Source organism: Crinia signifera, chromosome 6 (assembly GCF_055691185.1).
Source record: "Crinia signifera chromosome 6, ASM5569118v1, whole genome shotgun sequence".
NCBI lineage: Eukaryota > Metazoa > Chordata > Amphibia > Anura > Myobatrachidae > Crinia > Crinia signifera.
In genome coordinates this window covers 254773673-254801186 of record NC_139222.1, presented here as the reverse complement: position 1 = coordinate 254801186, position 27514 = coordinate 254773673, and the positions used below count along the sequence as shown (strand labels likewise).

Below are 27514 nucleotides of genomic sequence, written 5' to 3'. Positions count from 1 at the left end.
TAGAATTAGATTTGGGTGAGTTATTTTGTTTCTGTGCAGGGAAAATACTGACTGCATGATTTTACACTGCAATATAGATCTCACTTTGAAGAAAAACCCCACCCAAATCTAATTCTCTCTGCACAAGTTACATCTGCCCCACCCGCAGTGGACATGGTTTTGTCCATCTAAGAAGGATTTTGTCAGAAAGAATGAACTAGAATAACCCCCATTGTGTCCATATCAATAAGCTGTAGGTTGATATTTTGACAATGTCGACATTCCAAATGTCGGCATGGTGAAAGAACACTGCTTGGAATGCAGCAGAGAAGCAGTGTGTAGAGGCGGGAATAGTTTTTTAACAGGTGTACAAACAAGCGGGATCTATTGTATATTGTTTGTTGATATTTTTTTTTCCAATCTCTGACATCACTATTGAAAGATCATTTACACAGTGCAATATAGGGCAATAATCTATTCTGTCCTCGGCCTCTGTATCTTTCTATAGACTGATGTACATGGATGCTACGCTGTGAACGTCGATACCAACACCTTCCAGTTCAGGTCACATGGTTATAATAATTACCTTGATGTGGAGGCTTCACTGGAGGAAGATGGGACAGGTAACGAACAATATCTATCTCTCCATCATACATCTATCTCTCCATTATCTATCTATCTATCTATCTTTTTATCTCTCCATCATCTATCTATCTATCTATCTATCTATCTATCTATCTATCTGTCTGTCTGTCTGTCTGTCTGTCTGTCTGTCTGTCTGTCTATCCTGTTGCTGAAAGTCTCAAAATCATCCATTGACTATCAAATGATTTTTCCACTGTTCGTAAATATAAGTCAGTCTTAACAGACCTATATTTGCAGCGCACGTCCTGTGACATCAGCCGCCTGCCCCCGGCAGGCAAGGGACTAGCCTGTCCGCGTACCCATGGTAACACTGATCATTTTCATGGGGACGTCCATAAAATGCTGGGCGTCCCCATGCGCCATCCACCTGTCCGCCTCCATCCCACCCTCGTCAACTGTGCAAGTAGCATATACGTATGCGCAGAGCCAAAACATGGGTCCCAGGTGCGAATACGCCGGGGAACGATCGAACCTGAATCAGGCCCAAAGTCACATCTCCACTAAAGGGGAGTTATGGGGGCAGGGTCCATAATTAGTGGTGTGGAGGCAATGTTGTCATCCAGGGTGCTGGGTCCTGGGGTAAGCACCATCACTGCCCCTGGTAAGCAGGTTTAATGCAGTTGTACTTCCCAGCATTGGCAGCCCCGCCCCCTCAGCACAATATCATACGGCTGCACTCTACGTATTGGATGCCATGCGTTACCTGGGAATTAGCATAAGACATCACACACTTTCTTAAGCCCACCCCCAGACTCCTGTGAAACTAGCCAATAGTGTGCTTCGAAAGAGTGTTTGCAGGCTTATTCCAATTTAAAATTATTTTACATATTGACCTGGAATCATCTACTACATGTATCCGGGAGTAGCTCTGTGCCTGTAGCTGTTATATTATCCAGGATATACTGTAATGCTGGCCTCATAATCATCATCAGCTTGGAGCCAACAACTAGCACATTGCCTCTGTCCACAATCCTGTGTCTCCATCAACAGTTATTTTTCTGACCCCTCCCCGCTTCAGCACCACCCCCGCTGACCACACTGACCCCTCCCAGAGGAAGGGACAAAGAATTACTTAAGTATGGCACACCTCCAAAAGGCAGAAAACAGGGCCAAGCCTCTCTCATCCAAGGCCATAATGCTTTTACAGGTGGCCCACGAAAAGCCCGATAAAAAGGAACTCAAAGTTTGTTATATGACCATTTTATGGCAAACGCCTGTCAGCTTCAGACATTAATTCACACGCAGGCTTCAGAAATTGTTATTACTGGTGATTTTAACAGACACCTAGCATTTGACGGCAAAAAATAACCTGCCCATGCACATAGTCATACACACATTTATATACTAGGGATATGTTTGGCGAGAGACACTTAACCTACCAGTATATTTTTGAATTGTGGGAGAAGACACACGCAAGCACCCTCAATACTGCTCATTGTCTTCGAGGTACAGTATATTAGCATTTGCCCTCAGACATTCACATTGGATTCAGCGTGGAGGAAGCCAATCTGCAGTACTACAAAAAAAAACAGCATAAGTCTCCCTTTGCATTTGGCCAAAAGACCGTAGATTAGTCTTATATTCACGGCGATGTTTAGAACACCAGTACTGTATATATTTAGACAATTCTTTCCTTCTCTTCTGCAGGGGTGGAGAGAACAGCCATAAGCAACATTTACATAACTACTGTAATGGCAAAAGTACAATTTAAAGAGTCCAGATCCACCTTCAAAACAGGACTTGTGTACCGAGGCCAGGTAAGACAGAAATATGTCTAAGGGCAGCTAAGAATATCTCCCTAAGCTTCAAACGTGATAAAATGGAGAGTGATAAACAGCCAGCCAATCAGCTCCTGCCTGACATGTCACAGACTGTATTTGAAAATTGTCAGAAAGGAGCTGATTGGTTGGTTGTTTATCACACTCCATTTTATCACTTTTGAAGCTTAGTGCATCTGGCCCTATATGAGGTGGTGGTATTTCTTTACGAAAGCATACATCATGCAATTACTCTGCATAACAGTAGAGGGCAGCAGTATCACATAAATACAAACAGCTTGATAAATTCTAGTTCATAGGCCAATTCCAAAAAAAGATATTTCTCCCATCACAGCCAATCACCGGTGTAATCATGGTCTTGGAATGTGAGGTTCTAGCAGGTTTTAACCTTTTTCGATCATTTTTAAATATTGACACTGTTAAATGAGAAATAATGTTTATGAAGACTATGAAAGACATTTAGGAAGAGATATTTTAATATATATACAGTACACAATACTATATATTATATATACAAAACTATAATAAGTGTTTGCAACTGATCTGGTGATTGTTTTCTTAGATGATTCTTACAGGGGCAGATGACCAACCAATTCCAGACGAGAATATTGAGCTGTTTGTTAATGAAAATAGAACAGATGAGGTTTACACAACCAATGAAAATGGAATAGCAAAATTTTCATTGGACACTGCCACCTGGGGGAATAAAACAGTTGATCTTCGGGTAAGTATGCTATTATTACAAACAATAACATAAGCATTGCATGACATCAGTGGCGTAACTATAAATTTAGCTCCCCCCTGCCAAAAAAAATTGTGGTGCCCCCCTCTTTAGTAAAACATGACAATGGTGCAGACTGGTTACCTGGGCCACTGTGCACCACCATGTGTAGTGCTGCAGCTCCCAAGGAGTGGCATGCGCCCATGCGGCATAACAGGGAGGACATCCAGTCTGCTGACATAATGTAGCCTTCCATCACCAGCCTCAACTTCCAAGGGCCGACCGGGGATACTAGCTGAAGTGTGTGCAGGTAATGACACCGGCCACCCCAAGATGCAGAGGAGGTAAAGAGACTGGGATGGGGGGGGGGGGGGGTGCTGTCACCTACGGTACGCAGCTACAGTACACAGCCACCGCTGCCCACTACTACTGAGTGACAGCAAAATGTGTATTCATACAAGACAGCAGGTATTTTTCAGTGCTCCCCGAGACCGCTGGCTACCCCAAGCCACAGCTGGGGCTGCCGCACCATAGTTACGCCACTGCATGACATTCAATAGGAGGCTGGGGAAAGGTGGGCAGCTTGCTTAGTGTCCCAATATATCCTGATATCTAAATTCTAAAATATATCTAATTACCACTGAGGAGGAAAGAGATCTAGGAGTCACTATTTCAAGAAGCTTAAAGGCAGGAAAGCAATGTAGCAAAGCAATGAGGAAGGCTAGTCAGATGCTTGGTTGCATAGGGAGAGGAATCAGTAGCAGAAAAAAAGACATAATAATGCCACTTCATAGGTCATTGGTACGGGATGCAGTCAATTTGCCGGCGGTCGGGATCCCGGCGGTCGGAATCCGTGGCGAGCGCAGCGAGCCCGCAAGGGGGGGGCACTCCACGTCCCCCCCATGTCGGGATTTCGGTGGTTGGGATTCCAGTGTCAGGATTCCGACCGCCGGGATTCCGACCGCCGGCATTACATATCGGATCCATTGGTACGGCCTCATCTGGAATACTGTGTCCCATTCTGGAGACCATATCTTCAGAAGGATATAAATACATTAGAGAGTGTACAAAGAAGGACAACTAAAATGGTGCGTGGCCTACATCACAAAACTTACCTGGAAAGACTAAAAGATCTTAACATGTATAGTTTGGAGCAGAGAAGGGAAAGGGGGGACATGATTGAAATCTTCAAATATATCAAGGGTTTTAACATAGTACAGGAGGGAAATTTTCTTCAAAGGAAAAGTAGTAATAGAACACGAGGACATGCACTGAAACTGGAGGGAGGTAGGTTCAGGGGAAATGTTAGAAAGAATTACTTCACAGAAAGGGTAGTGGATAAGTGGAATAGCCTCCCATCAGAGGTGGTAGAGGCTACGACAGTAGAACAATTTAAACATGCTTGGGATAGGCATATGAATATCCTTACAAAGAAATAAGGATTAAAAAGGGTTGAGATTACCTGAAGGGTAAAATTGGGGCCAACTAGAAGGGCCAAATGGTTCTTATCCGCCGTCAAATTCTATGTTTTTATGTTTCTACCCTGCCTTGTGCAATGATTATCATATTTTTAGCAGGGCACATGCAAGGATTTCCTGTATCTTATTCAAAACTCAGATCTACCATAACCCCTCCATAATATACACTTACCAGGCACTCACACATTTGACTTTTGTAAAATAAAAATAATATCCCTAATAGTGTGTACACACGGGTACAATCTCCCTGCGATTCTGACTATATAGTCAGAATCGCATCGGTATCGCAAGCAGATCGCATGCAGATCACAAGGGTTTTAACCCTTGTGATCCCGATGAGATCCCGATGCGCGCTCCCGTATCCCACTGCAGAAAGTCTTGACTGCCTTGACGATATACTGTAGTGCAGATCTGCACTTTACAGTCAAAATTGTATGCACATCGCATGCAGGCCGTGCGTTGCGATGCCTCATCGGGGATCGCATCGCACAGCACTAGGCACCGTGTGTACACACCATTAAAGTGCCTCCTCCTAATTGGTTGGTAAGGCTGCAGGCCAGATGTAATTACTGTATATCTTATGCACAATGTTGTCCAGGCTCCACTGCTGGCAGTAAAACTAACTTAACACACCAGGTTTTTACCTTTAATTTAACTGTTGGTTTAGAACTCATCACAAAATATTATTGATTTTGAAAAATCAAGCCCTTTGTCTTTGTGATGTAATTGTTTAAAAATACTGCAACATGTCTGTTTACATCCACAATACATAAAAAGTCAGAGAAAATAAATTAAAGCATGAACATTACCTTACATGACCCTCTGCATGGCAGCTTCTGTGTAACATGTTCCTCTCCCGGCCAACATTATCCCCCTTACTCATACTTACCTACTTTTAAAAACTAGTTTCAGGGAGATTATAGTTGGCAGTAGAATTTTGCATAGCACCCCATTGAGGGGGCATGTCATGCTCCACCCAAAGGGCGTGTCTAGTTCCATATATGTAGAGATTGTGAAAAGATTGTGGGTGTGTACTGCTACATCTGAGAGGAATCTTGTAAAATGACTTATATCCAAATGTAGATGAGCCCCAAAGCAGTTAGTAAGAGCTACTGTACTTGCTAAAGTGCTGGGAAATGGTGCTGATGATTCCATGTAAAGGTATCTGTCTCTCATTCCTTTTCCCCCCAAAAAATGTAACAGTGCAATGTGGGCTACGTGACATGAGGGAGATTGCTAGACTAATGAGGGAGAGAGGCAGATTGCTCCTATATCAGGGAGTCTTCTGCAGAATGCAGGAGGGTAGGCAACTATGCCCTTATTCCTATCTGCTCACCAATTTTTCCCTCATATGTCCTCTCTCCATTAGCCTCATACAGTATGCTTCCCATCTGCCAGCTCTTCCCTTTCATTCCCCTCTATCCACTTACTTTTTTTTGGATTGCACTTTGCCCACCAGCTTTTCAATGTTTTCTTAAGCTGTTCTCTAAAGCTGTGTACACACGGTGCAATATCGCTGGCAATATGGACGCTGGTTGCAGGAGCATGTTCGCCATCATTTTTATCAAATACCTCATGCGTTTTCTGGAAGGGCCTGGAAAACATAGGGGTGTCCGGGCTGCTCTGGGGGAAGGCCACGACGGCTGTGTAGCATCACACGCAGCCTTTGCAACCATAAACATGGCCGGACTGCATCTGGTATTGCAGTGAGACTGCTGGCACTTTAGTAATGTGCCCACAATTTTTTTGTGGACACATAGCAGGGAGGGACTCTGTCTGTGGCCTTGCCCTGTGCTTCACCCTCTCCCACAGCAAACTACTGCCAGTTCTCATTTGCCTCTCTGCTGACTAGCTTTCCCTCTTATACCTCCAGGTTGTTTTCTCATTTGACCCTATGCAACTAGCTTTTCCTCACATCCTGTTCCCACAAGCTTTTTCTCCCCATACCCCTCTGCCCACTCCCTTCTTCCTCACATGCCCCTCTGCCCACTCCCTTCTTCCTCACATGCCCCTCTGAACACTCCCATCTTCCTCACATGCCCCCCTGCCCACTGCCTTCTTCCTGACAAGCCCATCTGCCCACTCACTTCCTCCTCACATGCCCATCTGCCCACTCCCTTCTTCCTTACAAGCCCCTCTGCCCACTCCCTTCTTCCTCACATGCCCCTCTGCCCACTCCCTTCTTCCTCACATGCCCCTCTGCCCACTCCCTTCTTCCTCACATGCCCTTCTGCCCACTCCCATCTTCCTCACATGCCCCCCTGCCCACTTTCTTCTTTCTGACAAGCCCATCTGCCCACTCACTTCCTCCTCACATGCCCATCTGCCCACTCCCTTCTTCCTTACAAGCCCCTCTGCCCACTCCCTTCTTCCTCACATGCCCCTCTGAACACTCCCATCTTCCTCACATGCCCCCCTGCCCACTGCCTTCTTTCTGACAAGCCCATCTGCCCACTCACTTCCTCCTCACATGCCCTTCTGCCCACTCCCTTCTTCCTTACAAGCCCCTCTGCCCACTCCCTTCTTCCTCACATGCCCCTCTGCCCACTCCCTTCTTCCTCACATGCCCCCGATTAAATGTAATTGAAATACTGTACAGTAAGGAAGTCCAAGCTTGGCTTTAAATGATTGAACATAATGCTACAACTGTATGTTTTGTTGTAGAAAAGGAGAAATCTCTTTCAGCAGCAATATTGTCAATGCAATCACTTTGAGTTGACTCTAGAGGCAGGTTATGGTTGCAAGGAAAACTAGGAAAAATCCTTTATACTGTATCAAGTACAGGGCCGCCAATAGGGGGGTGCTGCAGGTACAGCTGTCCTGGGCTTTGGACTCTGGAAGGGCCCGGGCAGCTCATTTTGCCCACTGCAATCCCCCCAGACTGCCTCCGCTGTGCTGCACTCAGTGTGATGAACAAAGCAGGTCCCGAAGCGCAGGCTTATTAAACCCAGGATGCCGATGGCCAATTAAAATGCTGCAACAGCTTTTGAGACAATCAGAGCTTATGTACCGGCAGCCAATCAGAGCGGCTGCTGGTGCGCGAGCTCTGATTGGCTCACCAGCAGGTGCTGCATTTTACTATCCACTGGCATCCTAAGTTGAAGCAGCCTGCGCTCCAGTACAGTACCTACAGGCTGCAGCTAAGCAAAAGAGAAGATTGGGTGCAGGAGCCAGGTTATGGTAAGTCAAGTGAGGAGGGGGTCTGGGGCCCGAACTGGAAATGAGTCCCGGGCCCAAAAATTCATGATGGCAGCCCTGATCAAGTATTTCAGTCTAGCATTGAAAAAAAGGCAAGCAAGTTTACAAAAATGTACACAAAATAATATGATATTGGGACCACAAACCTTTTCACATTGGATGTTCTGGCACATAGATGAATGACCAGTATCTATAAAATTATAATCTATTTAACAAAAACAAATGAAAGTCTCTTTTGAAATTTTGTAAGTGCAACTGGACTAACAGTGATATATGAATGACTAATAGGACCACATTTGTAGCAAAATCTACGCATTTCATTACCCAAAGTGATTTTCAAAATAATTTAGGTTATAGTTGTAATAATTATATATTGCTGTATAATTGCTTCCTATATCTTGTAGTACTTACTCTAGCAGTAACTTTGTATTTTATATGTCTAGGGACACTACATACCCAGTCAATCACTGAGTGACTCTGGTGAGGTGACCCCAGATTATGATGACGGTTTTGCCACGTTAATCCCTTTTTACACACCAGGAAAGAGCCAGATGAAGTTCAAAAATGAACTATTTAATTTGCCTTGTAATGAGCAAGTGAATATCTGGGCGGATTTTGCTCTCGACCCTTCTGAGTACTCGAAAGATACGATAGACTTTTTCTACATGGTGAGTGATCTCTGTGTATTAAGTGCTTCAAATCATGGTATGTGGAATCTTATGGTACCTCTGAGAAGACAAGTAGATTTTATAGAGTAGAAGGATACAAATATTATGTATGTGCTTGAATTATTCAGTGCTACTGTATGTATTTCATTGTAATTATTATTTAAACAACTTTGTAATCAAGAAGTCACCCAGACATTGTTTATTTAATTGTTGTACAATGCAACAAATGAATAAATCACAGGAATGTATAAGATATCACATGCAGGGAAATGGCTTGCGTGAAAGCTCTGTTTCTCTGAATTCACTTACTGCTTACAGTAGTTTTTGCCCACGCATGCGCTGCTGCTGCTGCAGTTAGGTACGCCTTGGGAGCAGGGAGCAGAGACAATGGGGCCGTGGACATAAACAAAAATGAAAATGAAACAGTATCTGCACCAACCAAAATCTTGCCTAGGGCCTCAAATTGGTCACAGCCAGCTCTGTATTCACTGTATGGCTACACATTATTCCACACAGTAGTCCCAACTGACATCATGGCATACAGTGTCCCCAGGGCCGGTGCAAGGCACCTGAGCACCCCAGGCGAGTCGGGGTGGGGGCGGGGGGTATCTGTTGCGCTGTCTGGGGAGCGTATATGCAACAGGTACCCCCCGCCCCTCTTATTCACTGCAGGGACCCCCCACCACCGCTAGCTTTATACACAGCGCCGCAGGTACCCGCACGGCAAGGACACCACTGCAGGCTCCTGTCAGAAGCCGGCATGGACCCCCCCTGCCCGCTCCCCAGACGGCGCAGCAGGTACCCCCTTTGCACGGGGGAGAGGGGCGAACTGCCGCCCTCCAGTGGCTGGCGCCCTAGGCAAATGCCTAGACCTGCCTAGTGGTGGCGCCGGGCCTGAATGTCCCCATTTCATATACTTGTATGTAACCTTACAGTGCCCCTTGTTCATCAATGCATGGGTTTCTCCTGTGCATTTACCACCAGTTGTTGTTTTTTTCTCACAAACTTTTCCTTGCAGCTCCTGAATATGTAAGCTAAAGTACACTCTTAGGGGTGTATTCAATGTGGCTCGCGAGGTCGGTTAAATGCCAGGGATCGCCAAAAATAAGAGATCCTCGCCATTTAACCCCAGCGCCAGCTGTCAATGGAAGCGAGGATTCCCCCAAACAGCGAGGCTTGTGGCTAATGCAGGGAGGCTGCTGCATATAGCCACGAGTCTTGCTGTGTTAATGGCCGCACATGCGTGTGCAGGGGGTCAGTTGAATACTGACCCTGTGAGCTGTGACAGTGAGCAGTCAGCACTGCTCGCTGTCACAGCTTGCAGAAAGTATTAAATACATCACTTAATGATAAACTTGTTGGTTCATTCACTGAATATAGGTGGGGAGAGATGGATCTTTGGTAACCATCAGGGCTTCATATTGAATTCTGCAGCCAGGATATGGGAAGCCAGTAATACCCCTTTTACACCGCCGCAAAAACCCGGGCCATCGGCGTGTCAGACCCGGGTCATCGGCGGATGTAAATGGGTCACATTGTGTCCCTTTACACAGGACTTCTACCCAGGTAGAACACGGCTAGGACCTGGGTAGAGGGCAGTGTAAATCCCGAGTACATGAATGGGGGGCATCCAACCTGTGGACCGCAGCATCCGCAGGTTGGACAGGGGGGCACACACAGCCTCCGCTGTTGTCTGCTATACTCTGCGGAGGAGGTGAATGGATGCTTGCGTGATGATGGCTGAGGGGTGCACGGATGCTGGGGGCAGCCAAACAGCTTATCTTGGTGCTGGGCTATCCCCAGCATGGCGATCAGCGGTACCGGTGGGGATGACCTCTGTCCCGGTGCTTGGAGATGATGTCATCTCCAAGCACCGCCTCCGTCTACACTGTGGGTACACTGGGTACACTGGATTTTTGGTGTAAAAGGGGTATAAAAGGACAGGTTGCACAAGTAGCAGCATTTATTATTGATTGTGTGGCTGCAAACTTGTGATAAAGGTGTAGAGAAACACCATCTTTTAATATCACACACATTTAAATAACAACCTCCAGGTACAGTAATACTGGAACCAAGGGGACAGGATCACATTTCTGGGATCCATAATCCAATGTCATCTGTAAAGGAAATAGTGGTTCATTTATTTTTATCCTATAGCAGTGATCTATTTGGTACTTGTTACCTAGAACGGCGCCGATGATTTTGATCCTAGGCATCGCAAGGGTACGCGTCCTCCGACCTTTTCATACCCCCACTATCCACATCGGCGTGGAGTTGAGAATAGAAAGTGTGGCGAGCGTAGCGAGCCACCGAGCCCGAAGCGTGGCGAGCGGACGCGGATACCTGTGAAGCCCGCGAGGGGATGCGGATACCTGTGAAGGTATCCGTGTCCCCTCGCGGGGCTCGCTGCGCTCGCCACGATTCGGGCTCAGTGGCTCGCTGCGCTCGCCACACTTTCTATTCTCAACTTCACGCCGACGTGGATAGTGGGGGTATGAAAAGGTCAGAGGACGCGTACCGCCGCCGCTCGCCACGCTTCGGGTTGACGTTGATCGTGGGGTGGCGTTAACAATTGGGGGGGGCCATTTCACACTTCAGGGTGGCTATTTGGGGTCTGTGGGCCATTTAACATTGTTCCCCATGTAAATTTGGGTCAATTGGGCCATTTAACATTGTTCCCTATGTAAATTGCGGTGATCGCGTCGGTCGCATCGCATGCGTTTTTTTGGCCGCATGCGATCGACGCGGTTTACCTTTTACCATTTATTTCTATGTGAAATCGCGGGCATCGCATCGGTCGCATCGCATGCCATTATAATGGCATGCGATGTACATGCGATGCCCGCGATGGGCGCCATTCTAGGTAACAAGTACCATCTCTTTTTCTCAAAACAAAGGATAATACAATGTTTCTGGTAAACAAATGCATGTTTCTAATCTTATGTGGCTCTATTCCTTTCCTGTTTCCCATAGGTCTTTGCAAAAGGACAGATTATTGATGATTCAAGAGTGAGCTATAATCTTTTACCAAACAGCGGTATGTCTTGTATGTTAGATAATGTGCAGCATGTTTTTTATCATTTTCTATTAGATATATTTATTAATGAAGACTATAAAATGTGTCATTAAACGTGTTTTAATTTGTTACTGTGTAATGATCAACCAAGGTTAATCTTTTAGAGCGCCTAAATGTGTTAGTCCCCTTAGAGAGCTCCCGCTTCAGGGGATGGTCAGTTCCCCAAACAATGAAGATAAAAAAAAAACAGAAAAAGAAGAAGCGGCGCTCAAAAACACCAATAATAGTGCATGTATCAATTAAAATAAAATGAAATATTTAATAACACTTTAAAAAATTGTACTAACATACATAATCACATGAAAAATATTTTAAAACATTGGGACCTAGTGGGAGAGAAGGTGGTTGTTATAGTCACCGGTGGGAAGTTGATATGACCTGCACTGATCAAAGGCTTGTGTCCAAAAGATTGTCCAGAGGCAGTCCGTTATTAACAGATTTGTGGATCTCCTAATGGATGCCTAGGTGTTGGCCCGTTGTCAATGATGTTGTTTAGCCAGCCCGGGATATCTTTTCTGAGGAGCAAACCAATGTCCAGAGTTCCAAACGGTCGCAGGCCTCAATGGATATTGGTAGGACAGGATCAGATGGATTTAGTAGGTGGTCAATAATTTCCTAATGGGGACTTGTTAATCCTCTCTCTCTCCACTTGGGGTCCAAGAAACACCAACGTGTTTCGTCGTGTTGACTCGCAGCTTTTTCAACTCACACCTTGAAAAAGCTGTGAGTCAACACGGTGAAACACGGGCAGTGGGTACTTGTGACGTCACTGAACAATATTGTTAATGATATTGTACAGCATTTTTAAGAGTGCATTGGGCCTAATTCAGACCTGATCGTTGGACAAATTCATTCTCAAAATGGGTAAAAACGTGCACTGCACGTGGGGCAAATGTAACGCGCAGAGAGAGTTCGATTTGGGTGAGGTGTGTTCAAACTGAAATCTAATTTGCAGTGTAAAAATAATGCAGCCAGTATTTACCCTGCACAGAAACAAAATAACTCACCCAAATCTAACTCTCTCTGCACATGTTACATATGCCCCCCTGCAGTGCACATGGTTTTTCCCATCTTGAATGACAAGGGGGTCTGACTGCTTTCTCTGTTATAGTTTCATTCATTAGTTCATGGGAGGAATGTAGGGGAATATATCATAGGGTCCACGTTTGCCAGAGGTGCGAATGCCGGCCGATCTAAGACTTTTTTTTAAGCGGCAATCATTTACAACGCAAAACCAACCCGGTATCAGTATATCCTAAAAAAGGCAATAAAAGTAGTATTTAATTACACTGTTTTCGTAAAATTACCTATAGGATGACAGTGTTCATTCATTAAAAGAATAAAAACGTATACACATTAGTCAATATCAAAAAAATGTATTTCTCTGTAATTAGGTAGGTTGATACATTTGTTTGTTTTATTTCCCACCAGGACTGAAGGGTTTCCTTCCATTTCCTGTTACTGTCACTTCCCAGATGTCCCCGGCTGCTACCATCTTGGCATACGCCATCCTCTCCAATGGAGATCTGCTAGCCGACAGTGTAAAAATCCCCGTCAGTAGCTGCTTCCCCAACACGGTTAGTTCTCCCTGTTTTCTTCTTTCTCCTTAACACTACATTGAGCCCCGTGATTTCATTTGCTACTTTGTATGACTTCTATTAAAGCATTTTCATGAATAGTCAAAAAGTTGGGGAATAAAAATCATAGATCTACAGTATTTATCTTTTAGTTAAAGGGATATTTTTTATTAGAAGTGCGGCCTCTTTACTGTGGTCTAAAGCATGAACAGAGAGGCAGCTTAAGAGAGAAGGTGACCTGTGTGCAGACTAGAAACTATACGAACACAATAGACAACGCAAACTGCTCAGATGCCAAATGACAGTGGTTGATCTCTTATATACCGAGGGGGAATACTCTAGACCAGGCATGTCCAAAGTGTGGCCCTCCAGCTGTTGTAAAACTACACATCCCAGCATGCCTTGCCATGGTTTTAGCATTCCATAATAGCAAAACTGTGGCAAGGCATGATGGGACTTGTAGTTTCACAACAGCTTGAGGGCCATAGCTTGGACATGCCTGCTCTAAAATCATCGCTGAATAAACAAATCGCTGTCTCACCGTCTATAATGTTCTAGTAGATTTCCATATGCATAGACTAAGGGACAGATGTACTAAGCCTTGGGGAGTGATAAACAGGAGAGAGATAAATCACCAGTCAATCAGCTCCTAAATACCATGTCACAGGCTTTTAAAAAAAAAACGTAGCTGATTCGTTGGCACTGTATAGCTCTCCGCTTTATCTCTATTAAAGCCGACTAGGGAAAACCGATAGCAGGAATCCCTACAGGGGCCCGGTAAATATAATTACCTTCCACCTGCACCCTGACCCTCCCTTCCTACAAAATTACCCTAACCCCCCCACCTCCCACGCAGCTTAACACCCTCTCTCTTAGTGCCTAACCCTTATATAACTTTTCCGCAACCTAAACCCGACCCTTCTGCCCTGTAGCCTAGACATAACCCCCATTCTAATGACTAAACCTAACCCTCCCACCCAGCAGCCTAACCCTAACATCACAAGCCCCCCCCCCCCCCCCAGTCAGGATTCCAGCATCGGTATTCATACTGCCGACATCCTAACAGATGGAATGTTAAATGTAACTCCTTCACATCAGCAGAACATTCTCTAGGAGGCACACATGAGACTTTACTCATGTGTGCGTGTGAGGAGGACAATGTTGTGATGTGAGGACGGGATTGGCGGAAGCAACAGAATGGTATTGTAATAGTTGAAGAATCAGAGTTACCCAGCAGCACCATATAATGGTTTGAAGTTTCTTATAAACTGATGAGGAATGAATGTAGCATGAAACGTACTTCTATATAAGATGGATGGAAATCTATGTATCCCACCTGTGTCTTGGTTCATTTCACCCCTGTACTCATACTGAGATGACCCCATATTCTCTTACCAGGTCTCCCTGCAGTTGTCAGAGGAGCAAACTCTCCCGGGGTCAATGTTAAGCCTCCACATTACTGCATCCCCGAACTCCCTGTGCAATGTCCGTGCTGTGGATAAGAGTGTGGAGCTACTGAAGGCCAAAGATAAAAGTCCAGAAGACACTGTAAGACTCCAGCTCATTGTTCTTTTGTTTCAATGTAGAGCTTGTATGTCTCTATATCAGATGTTTGTAGGCCCCATAACAAAAGTTTATGAGGGCCCCCTATATACCAACCAATGTTGAAAAATGTATATTGCACATGGTACTTTGACAAGGAAGGTGGCACCTTTCAGCTCTGGGACCCATCTTAGCTGCACCCCCTGTACCTATGGTAGTTACGCCCTTGTCTTCTGTCCTATCTGAAAGCCTCTTCTATCATTGCTACTGTATCTTTGTTTTAGGTGAATGAGTTCTTGACAGACTTGGACACAGAAGGTTACCCCACGCAAATAGAGGAACATCAGAAGTGTCCCGCTGGCTCCCAACCTATCTCAGTTTACAGTTCTGCTGAGACCGATACATTCACATTTTTTCAGGTATTGATGTGCATTACTTTTAAACATTCTGCATGCTGAGCCCGATTCAGAAACAGATGCAATAGGATTCGGGTACAGTTGACCAATATTTCTTTCTGAGAGCTTTTTGATGGTAACATTGGGCTCAGGACTGCTGCTGTTGTTGGCCATATTCATACCCACACTCCCTCATAGTTACACCACAACTCAGTGTCGCTATCCCATTGTTGGCTGTTCTGTCTCCTCCAATGGTGGTCGGACATTTTGTTGAGGACAGTTACATTTTCTATACTGATACCCTTGTTTGCAACTGCAGGCCCCCCAGTGTCCAGGCCCAATTCTCCAGTCCTGGCAGTTTCCCTCTGATGGGATAGGAGCTTCAGAAGCCTCAGCCCAGGGCTGAATAAACCCTCAGCAGTGAAGATTGTAATGCTCATAAAAATCATAATACTATAAAGCCTTAAATCTAGCTATATATAAATATTATTAGAGATGTGCGCCGGGCACTTTTTTGGGTTTTGATTTTGGTTTTGGATCTGGATCTCCCTTCGTGTTTTGGATCTGGATTGGTTTTGGCAAAACCACCCTTGCGGGTTTTGGTTTTGGATCTGGATTATTTTTTTTAAATGCTAAAATAACAGAATTTGGGCCTGTTTTTGCCCCTAAAGTATTATTGACCTCAATTACATTAGTTTCCACTCATTTCTAGTAATTTCTAGTCAATTCTAGTCACACTGGACACTGCCCCTGGACACTGGATACAGCCTGTCACCCTGGACACAGTCCCTGGACAATGGACACAGCCCCTGGACAATGGACACAGCCCCTGGACACTGGACACAGCCCCTGGACACAGCTCCTGGACAATGGACACAGCCCCTGGACACTGGACACAGCCCCTGGAAAGTGGACACAGCCCTTGTACACTGGACACAGCCCCTGACACACTGGACACAGCCCCTTCTATTATGGACACTGCAACCCCTGTACACTGAGTGTACAGTCAGCAGCACTGCAGCCCCTGCCTGTGAGCACTGCAGCACCTAGTTTACAACAAAATACAAAAGCAGGGAGCACAGATCCCAACCGCCCTCTTCCCTCTCCTATAATGGAGTGAAGATGGCGGGGCGCGCGTGCGTCTTATATAGAATCCAGATCCCGCGAGAATCCGACAGCGCGATGATGACGTTTTGCCTCGTTTTCGGTCCGGAATTCAGGCGGGAACTCCCGAGCCGACTCGGATCCTGACCCAGATCACCATATTTGGATCTGTCGGATCCCGGAGATCCAGACCCGCTCATCTCTAAATATTATATTATACAAACTGTTATTATATTATACAAACTTTATAGCGATTATTCTGCCCAGAATCTGATGCATTCAATTGAGACTTATCTATGTATTTTTTTCTGTTGTGCAAATTTTTATTTATTACAGAATTCTGGAATGAAAGTTGTGACCAACTTTAACATCAAGATACCACTGATTTGTGGTGAGTCCCGTGAGTTTCTCATTGTGGTATAATACAGTTTGGCAGCAAACTTAAACAGTGATGTGCACCAACAGAATTCCCAACCCATACTGTAGTGAATAACTCTAGTCAAACTGAAAAATGTACTTGCTAAGAGGCCGATTTATTAAAAATATTTTACCTAAATAATGTGAAATGGGGTAACCATGTCTCCACACCTGTTACACATTATTTTATTATCACCTAAATGCATTTGAGAGCTTTTGGAGCAGTTTTTGTGAAAAATTGCTCTAAACCCTTTAATTCGCTTTTAGTAACAGATCGAATTTACACAGAAAAAAAAAAGAGGTTAAAAAAACCGCAGTGAACACCAGCTTCTACTGGTGAACTCACAGGGTGTGCTGGCAGGGATGCCGGGGGTGCATTTGCAGCACATGATTGGGGCATTTTTATGAAGAATACCCCGATAACGCTATGAACAGCCATCGCAGAGACTTTTTCACAAGCTCTGTCTCTGCATGCGGTAATTGATAATTCCATGCAATGTAATTAATAATCACAATGCAAATTTTATCACGTCCGCATCTGAGGATGCGAATGTTGATAAATCGGCCCCTTAGTCTTAATTTATTTGCTTTTATCATTACCTAGGCTTAATATACAATTCCTTTAAAACAGAACACTCATGAATTTGACAGATTTTGTGGCTGGCTGACTTCAAGCCTACATTGGGGATAATCAGCCACCGAACCTATGTCATTCATGAGAGTCCCGGTTTAAAGCAATGGTACGGTAAGCCTACCTAATATCCATATAGCCTTGGATTCTGATTTTTTTTCCCTTCTCTCTTTGCCCCCTTCCTTTAATATTAGAAACTCAGTGCATGATAAGTCATACATTCACTTGGGGATGATATTACAATATTACTTTTGACTTGTGGAATAAGACGAGAGGTAGACAGCATAAAGCATTGATGGCCAAACTTAGTCTTCAAGGACCTCAACCAGTTTGGGCTAATGTACGGGCAGATTGGGATGGAAAAACAGTTCTGGAAATTTAGGGAAGCAGATTTAAGGGAGGCGGGTCTATTGATGGGGTAGGGTCTGTTGAAGAAGCGGGCTCACTCCTCATAGGCCCGATACTGTGTTGGACACAGTTGCAACCATCCTTGTATATTTTCCTACCGTTGAAACCGCAATTTAGGGAGTTATTCTGGTTAACCCACATTATACAGATGTAGCCAACATCATCTAGCCCTTTAATACTGTACAATTAAGTGAGTAATGGGATTACTCTGCTAATCCCCCACTGTATTGTTCTATGTATTTTGTTGCAGCTGAGAACAATAGGCCACGGCTAGATGAGGATGGCTCCACCTGTAGCTAGTTTGGCCCCTTCTCGATGTTGGGGACTGCGCATGCGCATGGTCTATTATGCCCCCTTTGTGCATGGCTTCAGTGACTTGCATAGTCGCCAAGCCATGCACAAGCATCGGGCGGGCCAGGGATGGGCGGCGGTGGGAATGGGGCTCGCCCTTGGGTGATCCCATGAGTAAACAGGCGGGGCAATGCCTCCCCGGGGCGGGCGGCTGACACAGGATGTCAGCTCCCCGCCCCGTCTTCATCCAAGCGCATGCAAATAAAAGGAAGTTGTTACTGAATTCTACTTACGAAGGCAGGAGAAATCTTTTGATAGTCAACGACAATCGAATGATGTCTACTGCAGCGGAGGCATGCGAGGGGGTGGTGTGTTTTCATTACACAACCCATCACATGTTACCGAGGGTAATCGGTGGCGGCAGGGAGCAGATGTTCGGACGGCATCTCATCTCAGACGCTCGGTAAGCTGCAATGTGTGCAGCTGAGCAGCCAAGGTGAATTGGGCCCGTAATGCTCATTTCAATAAAATGCTCTTCCCTTTGCTGAATTCAATTACTGGTAGGTGTGAGCTACAGGTTTTCTTTTTCTAACAAATTTAATTGCACTCAGAATTCATATAGACCAGGCCTGGCCAACCAGTGGCTCTCCAGCTGTTGTTAAACTACAAGTCCCAGCATGCCTTTACACAGTTTTTCTATTGGGGAATGCTAGAACTTTGGCAAGGCATGCTGGGATGTGTAGTTTCACAACAGCTGGAGAGCCACAGGTTGGCCAGACCTGATATAAAGCATTTCATTTGCTGAAAACAATTTGCCTACTAGAATATTTTTCCCTGTTATTATATCTTGCAAATATCATTCATTTGACACCTTTTTAAAAACCCTAATACTTTATTTTTGGCCACAAAAGGTGGATTAACACTGTTTATTACATTTTAGTTGATTTCCTTATTCTTCATTACAGTTAATGTGGCTAACATCATAACTGCACAACTTCTGGGATAATCTTTCACCACTGAATTGGGCATTAAATGGAAGTGTGCATACATGGAGATAGCAAAGTTATTGCATGGTATGCCAAGCCGAAGTACAGTAAACTGCAGGCCGACTTTTGCCAGGTTGCCCCTATGCCTGATCTGCCTGGTCATATTGGGTTAACGCCATTCACACTGCAGCCTACCTAGGTCCCGCTGTTATTTGATGTGACTGCAGATGTACTCACACACCCCCATACTGTACTCCATAGTTTGGGGTAATATGCTGCTAGACGTGTATAAGTTACTGCACCCCATTGATGGGAGGGGGTGCAGATCTTTGTATGCTACAGTAGTTGTCAGGAGGTGGATTCATTGTTAGAAATAATGTACAGAATAGTGTTCTATGCCTGACGAGACCCTTGTCTGACAGGCTTAGCACAGCATCAATAGTCCCTAACAGTCCTAGCCACTGAATGAAAGTTTAATTAACCATTAATCATTTGTACATGTCCTAATTTCACTGAAAGTCCCATAACACAACAATTCCTTCAATGCCAATCTGTCATTAGGTGATTCGGAAGGAATTTTGGAATCTGTATATAACTACGCAGGATCCTTAACTACATTTATACAGGAACTACCAGCAGCAGTAATAGTACGCAAAGAGTTCCCTGCTACCTGGCTGATGGATATTGTGCTGACGGGGTAAATACATATTTGTCTTGTCTATTAGATGGGCCATTTTTAGCAAGAGCTTTGTGAAATAATAAAAAGTAATACATTCTGACAATAACTCATACAGTACAGTACAGTATAGCGGCGCTCCCTCCCGCTGCTGTGTGAGCTGTCCCGCTGGCTGCTGCCTGATCCCAGGAAGCACAAATGGGGAGCAGCCGAGCGGCGCCCCACAGAGCTGGACCCTAGGCATTGCAAATGCTAGTTTGCCTATGCCTGCTCTGCTGCTGATGATATTGGCCTTCATTCTGGTTAGCGAACTCACTCGTATGTTCGCACGGGGAGTTCAGTGCTGAAGCTCTGCGCATGCGCATATTCGCTTATGTGCATGTGCAGGGCTTCAATGTGGGCGCCTTCGGAGACTTGCGTAGTCTACATGGTACACCAAAACGCTGGGCGCACCCAGGAAAATGCTGGGTATCCCCATGCGAACGCGGGCGGGTACCTGACTTCCAGAGGTGGGCGGTTGACGTCACCAGATGTCAGCTGCCCGCCCAGTTCTCGGAGCGGGAAGCCGCAGATCTAAGTCAGCAGAGACTGACTTCGATTTGCGAGCACTAGAAAAATCATTCGATGGTCGGTGAATGTCGGTAATCTAACATCTGCAGATCATCATGTTGCGGGTTAATTACCGAAAAAAAAAATTGATTAACTGAATATCGCCCTACGACCTCCCATTATTTTATTTTATTTAGGCAAATCGGGCCCATAATAACAAATTGAAAACTACCCTATGTATTTTTGTAACCACTCAGAGATTTTTAGACAAATTACATTTTCGTACACTGAATTGTCACAGGCAGACTAGAGGCATGCAAGCTGATTGTGCTTCCTCTTTGCATAGGCGCCCGATTTAGCAAATCTGCCTGGGAACAGCCGTCTCTCTCACGCCAGGCAATTTCAAAATGTAACTTTATTGATATCACACTAATAAGTAGAGATGAGCGGGTTCGGTTTTACTCTGATTTACTCGGTTCTTATTGCCAAATTATTGCAATTTCAGCCAATAAGATCCCGCTTAAAATATCACTCCCAATACAATACCCACATAAATCATTTTTAAATTGTATAGAATATAGGTGCCCAAATAACATTAAGTGAAAAAAGGGGGATCATGTTATCTAGGTTGTAATTAGGGATGCCAATCCCGGGGCATTTTTTCAATCCTGGGATTGGCTTCCTTAACAAAAACCCACCCCTAGCTCAGACGCTGCCCGGCATTAGACTGCGCATGCGCAGTCTAATCCCGAAATCCCGGGATTGGAAACTCCAATCCCGGGTTTTCAATCCTGGCGTTTTAGGGGCCAAATCCCGGGATCCCGCCAATCCCGGGATTGGCCACCCTAGTTGTAATATACAGTCTGCTCAGAAAAACATATATGACACAAGTTACAATTATAAAATGGACCAAATTTCATTAACTGTAGAATATATATGATGTGATAAATTTGCACAGAGGGAGTAGAAGCAGAGTGAAGCCTGGATATCACCATCTGAAGATGGCATTATTATTACAAGGCTCCCTCCAGAATTTTATTATTTTGTTTAAGTAAATTTGAGCAAATCACATTTCCCATTAAAAATATGAGAAACGAGATCTGATTACATATATGAGAAATGCGATCAATATGAATTTATACAAATATGAGAAATGCTTTCTTATTATATCTTTTGCAAATTGTCATTAGTACATTCATGTGACACTAAAATAAAATAAAAAGTCCTCTCCAAATGAATAGGTCACAACATAAATTCAAGATATGCATTGGTCTGCATTTTTGTATTCGCTGTATGTGCATGTTCTGAGCCCTTAGCACTACACAATATTTTTACATAGGGATCGTTCTCTGCTTCGGTACAGTATTGCAGTCATTGTGCGAAGAGAAGCACCAAAAATACTTAAAAGGGATCAAATAAAGGCACAATAAACATTGCAGCATGTAGAATTATTACATTAACCTCATGTTCCCCTTACAGAGGTCCATGCAATTCAATGATGTAATATACAGGCATCTTTATGGTCCTTTAAAAGAGAGTATGTCTTTGGTATGATATAGCCTTTTCTATTGTTACTCCTGGACAGGCCAACTGGTCAGCTGGACTATGCCCTGAAAACTCCAGACACCATCACCCAGTGGAATGTAGATGCCTTCTGCTCAGCACCCACCGGCCTTGGATTTTCACCAAGAACAAGTCTCCAGGTGTTCAAGCCATTATTTTTGGAAGTGATCCTCCCATACTCCGTCAAACAAGGGGAGACTTTGATGCTGAAGGCAATTGTCCTAAATTTTTTGAAGCAGTGCATAAAGGTGAGGATGCTTATTACAAGCCTTTCTCTATGCTACATGCGTTTTACAGTGTAAGACAAGTGCTACCGTATATATTGTTCCCAATATATTACTGTACATCTATTACAGTCTGTCATACTGTATTTAAAAATTTTACACATGAACAACTTGGCGTGGCAAAAATTTGCAGTGTGGGAGCATAATGTTTGCAAGGAATGGGTTTCATTGTGGCCGAGGCCTTACAACATGCCATGCCGTGCCTCCTTGTATAGCGCAATGCAACTAAACTCCCTTCATAGTCCTGCCCACTTTTCCACCAAGATGTTTGCATTCTCGTGTGCTTTTCGTTTCCTTACATACCACCATCTACTCCCAACTTACACAATCAGCATCTGCACAAAATGGGCCTCATTCTGGTTGACTCACAAAGCAATGGTATGTCGCTGCTTTGCGAACCATGTAACACACCCACCGAGCGTGCGAATGCCCTCCCCCCACTGCACGCTGATAGTCCCCGCAGCACTGAGAATAGATGTTTTGCATAAATATCCATTCCGGGGCTGGCGTGCGGGCCCAAAATCATGATTTCTAATATGCTCACAAATCTAAGTCAGTCTCTGCTGCCTTAGATCTGCAGCACCCAGCTCCGAGAACTGGAAGCTGATGCCTAGTTACGTCAGCAGCCTGCCCCCAGAAGCCAGGTGCCCACCCATGTTTGCATTAAATTGCGTCTGACTTCAAGGTCAGGCATATCGTTGTAGTGTATGGGGCCCTTACTGTAAGTCTCTTTTCTACTGTTTCTCTACACTGTGAGATGCTGCTGCCCCCTTGTGGCCACATAGAAATAAAATAATAACAGTAATATTATCTCTTATAGGTCCAGACCACTCTGTACGAATCAGAAGACTTTCAGCAAATGCCATGTGCTGATTGCTCCTACACCGCGTGTCTGTGTGATGAGCCCACCTACACTTTTACCTGGGCCGTAAAACCCTCAAAAATGGGTAAGTGTCTGACTGTATAAGATTAACTATATACATAGTAGTACTGTATATAGGCATCACTCTAGGTGGTAATAAATACTCATAAAGAACAATCTCATTTGTTTCCACATTTTAACGCCCTTTAATATGGATTTTTTTTCCATATAACTATGAAAATACAATCTTAAAGGGGGCTGAAACATTGAAGCCAATGATGATGCCTCTTTTATTTCCACCTGGAATGTCAATTACATACCACTACATTGATGGGCCAGAGGTACGGCTACATATAAATGACTAGAATGCTGCTTGGTGCAGTATACTCTTTTTTTTTTCAGATGATTGTCGGCATGATTGCTATAAATATATAGGGGGAGGAATGGAGTGTGATTGAGGGAGTGTGAGTGGGAATGTATTTAGGAGGTTATTCCGGTTGATTCGCTCTAACCCCACCTTGAGAATGGTGGCATGCCGGCCCACCATTCGCAAGGCACATTCCTTCGTACTGGCTGCGAGTGGCTGTTTTGCATATACATCCATTTGCAGCGTGCAGTGGACCGCCCACATCATCAGGTGCATGCATATGTTAAGAGTGGTCTGAAGCACCCTTACATATGCATGCACATTCGGGATGAAATGGGAGGGCTGCTGACATCCGGTGATGTCAGGTGCCCGCACCCATCGGCCAAGTTATGGCCTCATTACCATGAAAAACATCGGTCCAAGTGCGAGCACCAGTTGCGAACGGACCTGAATTAGGTCCTTAGCCTTAAGTCCCATACGTACTGGGCGATATTGAGCTGAAAGCAGCCAACTTTAACCGTTTGAGTTGCTTTCAGCTCAGTGGGCAGTATTCAATGACAGACATCGCTGACACACTATTCAATGCCGCAGGGGCTCGCTGCCCCTGACGGCGAATGTTAACCGAATGTATGTGGGGATGTAGGAGAGCTCCCCGGGACACAGGCAGCACAAGCTGCCCCCCCCCAGGAGAGCCAGCAGGGGACCGGGTATTCACTGCTCCTGATCGTGCATATATAATGATCGGGAGCAGTGAATATATGAATATGTAATGAGCGGCTCTCAGCTCCCGGCCCCCTGCTGGCTGTTATGTGTAAAAAAATATATATATTTTTTAAATTAAATATATATTCATGTGCTGTAAGCACATGAATAAAAATAGCATGCCCCTTCACAGAATAAAATTCCTGATTTTTTTACACCAAATTAAAAAAAAAAAACATTGTTTTAAAAGTTCACATTCCACTTCACCATGAAAAGATGGCGATTGCTACACGGTGACACACGGCGAAAATCACTTAGAAAGCAATTCGCCATCTTCTCATTGAATACACTCACGGTGAATCACATTGAAAACCCCATTGAAAAACCACAGTTGCGGAGAGTATTAGATGGTGAATTGTCCGTCATTCACTGTTCACCGTCGGCGAAAAGTGCACGTTGAATAGGGTGATTCACTTTCTGACACAAAAAATCACCTTCCAAAGGGTAAAATAGCACAAATTCGCCATGAAACATGGAGAATTGGCCTCATTGAATACTGCACAGTGTATGGGCCACCAGTGAGCTCACACTCTAATTGTTTGCTGGTCCGTCCATGTGACACAACGCATGCATTTCCTTTCCTTGATGTTGTTAATCTCCCCATGATAGGAACTATAAATATCACCATTGGCACAGAGGCTCTCGACACCACTGACCTCTGCGATGGACAAACACCTATCGTACCTAGAAACGCAAAGTCAGATGTAGTGCAGAGGAGCCTGATAGTTGAGGTAACATCAAATACAGTTAAATAAATATTCTACTGTCATAAATCACTATCCTGTTTTATATTGGCCAGTTTTATATTTCTGCTCCAGTTGATTACAATCACTGCACAGTGATAGGAGACAGCAGATCTGTCTATGATAAGACCACTGCACAGTAATAGGAGACAGCAGATATGTCTATGATAAGATCACTCTGCACAGTGATAGGAGACAGCAGATCTGTATATGATAAGACCACTGCACAGTAATAGGAGACAGCAGATATGTCTATGATAAGAGGACTCTGCACAGTGATAGGAGACAGCAGATCTGTATATGATAAGATCACTGCACAGTAATAGGAGACAGCAGATATGTCTATGATAAGAGGACTCTGCACAGTGATAGGAGACAGCAGATCTGTATATGATAAGACCACTGCACAGTGATAGGATACAGCAGATCTGTATATGATAAGATGACTCTGCACAGTGATAGGAGACAGCAGATCTGTCTCTAATAAGATCACTGCACAGTGATATGAGACAGCAGATCTGTCTACAGTATGATGAAAATGACTCTTCACAGTGATATAGTGACATAGAAATGAAGTTGTTTTCTCTTGTTCACAGCCAAATGGACTGCCGGTGGTGAATACGTACAGCTTTCTCCTATGTGCTTATGGTATGTGACTTTGGGTTTCAAATTAATTGCACACAGAAAATGTGTTTGAGTAGTGATGTTAATGAGCTTAGAAGGCAGGCGGAATATGAGCACAAGAATATATAGTATGGAAAGAACATCAGTCAGTTCACAGCTGAATAGGTAGAGGTCACGGCGTGATACTGAGTCAGATGGCCGCATCTCCAGATTTGGAACCGACTGCTCTTGAGTCTGAATCACAAAACAAGTCAGGAGTTATTATGTAAATAGATCAGATTTCCTGCAACTGGCAGGATTCAGTAACCATAACAATAAGTGTAAACCAGCAATAATTGAATAGGCTGGTTCAGCCTTGCAATTGATTGTTACATTAAATTTAGCAGCAATATTGCTGAAATCCCACTGGTTCCGCGGTATCAGAACCCATAACATAATCGTTGTTGTGCACAGCAGCCGCATGATGCATCTGAAGTCACAAAGAGCTGCGTGTCTGTCGCATCTTGTGCTAATGGTGACTAGCTTTTAGTAGGCGTTTCTGGGTGGCGAGAGTAATTACCATCCTGATGCTATAGGTCACAGTGACAGGCGACCAGTGACGGCTCGAGAGGTGGAGCTTCAGTGCAGACCAGAATTCAAATAGAGGAGTCACTGTCAGCGATGTATGGGAAGCGTCTGGAGTGCAAGTGGGTGTGGCTCCTCTATCAGAATTCTGGACTGAGCTGAAGCCCCTCCCCAAGAGCCCCCACTGCCATTGAATCAGATTTCTTAGAGTTTTAATGTAACTCTAAGGCAGAGTAACTGATTTCTGGGGGGACACACTGTTTAAAAAATAAATGTTTAAATATACTATTGATTTGATCTGAATGGTTTCTATTAGTTTATTTCTGAACAAAAGTTGGGAAATATGTTATGGACGTTATAGATTACCCGATGGTCCTAACAAGATTGACACATAATACAATACAATATTTTAGAGCACTTACTTACTTTTGAACAGAAAGTTAGTGTATATCTAAATTGTAGTCTTTACTGTAGGACAGTTAACCACATATTGCACTGCCGATATGGCTTGACTTACCATATAGAATGCTGTACAATACCTGCAAATGAACCCAAACCCATCTGGTCCCTAGTACATAGTACATTATATCCCCCTTGTGGTTCTGATCAGGAATTAGCATTAGCTACAGTCACCCCAGCTATGTGCATCCAGCCTTCAGTACCTTACCCAGAAAAGATGCAAATATTGGACTTATATTTCCCTCGGATCATTCTCTTTAGAAGAGCCAGTGAACATTGCTCTGGACCAACCTGAAGACGTAGTGCTTGGATCCCAGATGGCAGAGATCACTGTAACAGGTAAATATATTCTGCTGGAGTTAATAGAATACAGGTCACATGATTTAAATGACCATGAAACCAAGTTAGGCAACTGAAACTGGGCTAGAAAGTTGGGTTAGGTTCTAAGCTACAGCAACACCTTATGCAATTCTAGCTGAATGTAACAATATTGGGGGGAATTGATCATACAGATGTGTCCTCATACATCATACCTCAGTACAGCATGCAGCGCGGGAAGCCTGCCGTGAGTACGCTGCCAGGTCCAGTGCAACTCTTCTTGCATCAGGTGTCCTTTTTTGTTAAAGATGCATCGTAGTCGTAACATTGATACAATTAGGACTTCATGGGCGCAATGTAATAGGGAGCGTTTTTTTAGACAGCTAAAAAATTCACACTATATCGCACATGTCACATTTCGTCACTATTCAAAAACATAATAGGGTCCGATTCTTTAGACAATGTTAGAATTCACTTGTGATTTCTGGTGACTTTTTGTAACAAAAATGTGCATTTTTTTAGACAAGTGCAGTTTTTAGTAACGTGAAAAAAAGCGAGTTCCCCCACCCCGAGCATAACCAGACCCGGGCTCATTGAGCCGGTCTTGGTTCGCCAAATACAGTGAAAAAATCGTGGGGATCCCCTTGTTTAATAAACTAGCACCAGTTCTCTTGGAATGGTGTCCTGGTTCTAAAAATATGGGGGACAAAAAGACTGGGGGTCCCCCATATTTTGGAAACAGCAATGTCATGCCACAGTCGGGGGGGGGATTTTTTATGCAAGGTCCCCCGGCCAAACCAAGACTACTGTGGTTTGAAGCCTGGCAAGTGTCCCCGATTTCCTGAGTTT

At 44.3% G+C, this 27514-nt stretch overlaps 1 protein-coding gene across 1 annotated transcript in view; it reads left to right on the top strand.

Moving 5' to 3' along the window:
* Positions 1-26763, top strand: part of LOC146009762 (alpha-2-macroglobulin-like protein 1) — a 43418-nt gene extending 16655 nt beyond the window's left edge. The window contains exons 9-23 of the mRNA XM_083150223.1: positions 488-602; positions 2272-2381; positions 2965-3126; positions 8243-8467; positions 11441-11504; positions 12975-13120; positions 14519-14668; positions 14947-15081; positions 16498-16552; positions 19456-19591; positions 21705-21930; positions 22787-22913; positions 24567-24688; positions 25297-25348; positions 26609-26763. Of these exons, the coding sequence (XP_083006349.1) occupies positions 488-602; positions 2272-2381; positions 2965-3126; positions 8243-8467; positions 11441-11504; positions 12975-13120; positions 14519-14668; positions 14947-15081; positions 16498-16552; positions 19456-19591; positions 21705-21930; positions 22787-22913; positions 24567-24688; positions 25297-25348; positions 26609-26763 (1980 nt within the window). The remainder of the gene's footprint in view (positions 1-487; positions 603-2271; positions 2382-2964; positions 3127-8242; positions 8468-11440; positions 11505-12974; positions 13121-14518; positions 14669-14946; positions 15082-16497; positions 16553-19455; positions 19592-21704; positions 21931-22786; positions 22914-24566; positions 24689-25296; positions 25349-26608) is intronic.
* The last annotated feature ends 751 nt before the right edge of the window (positions 26764-27514 follow it).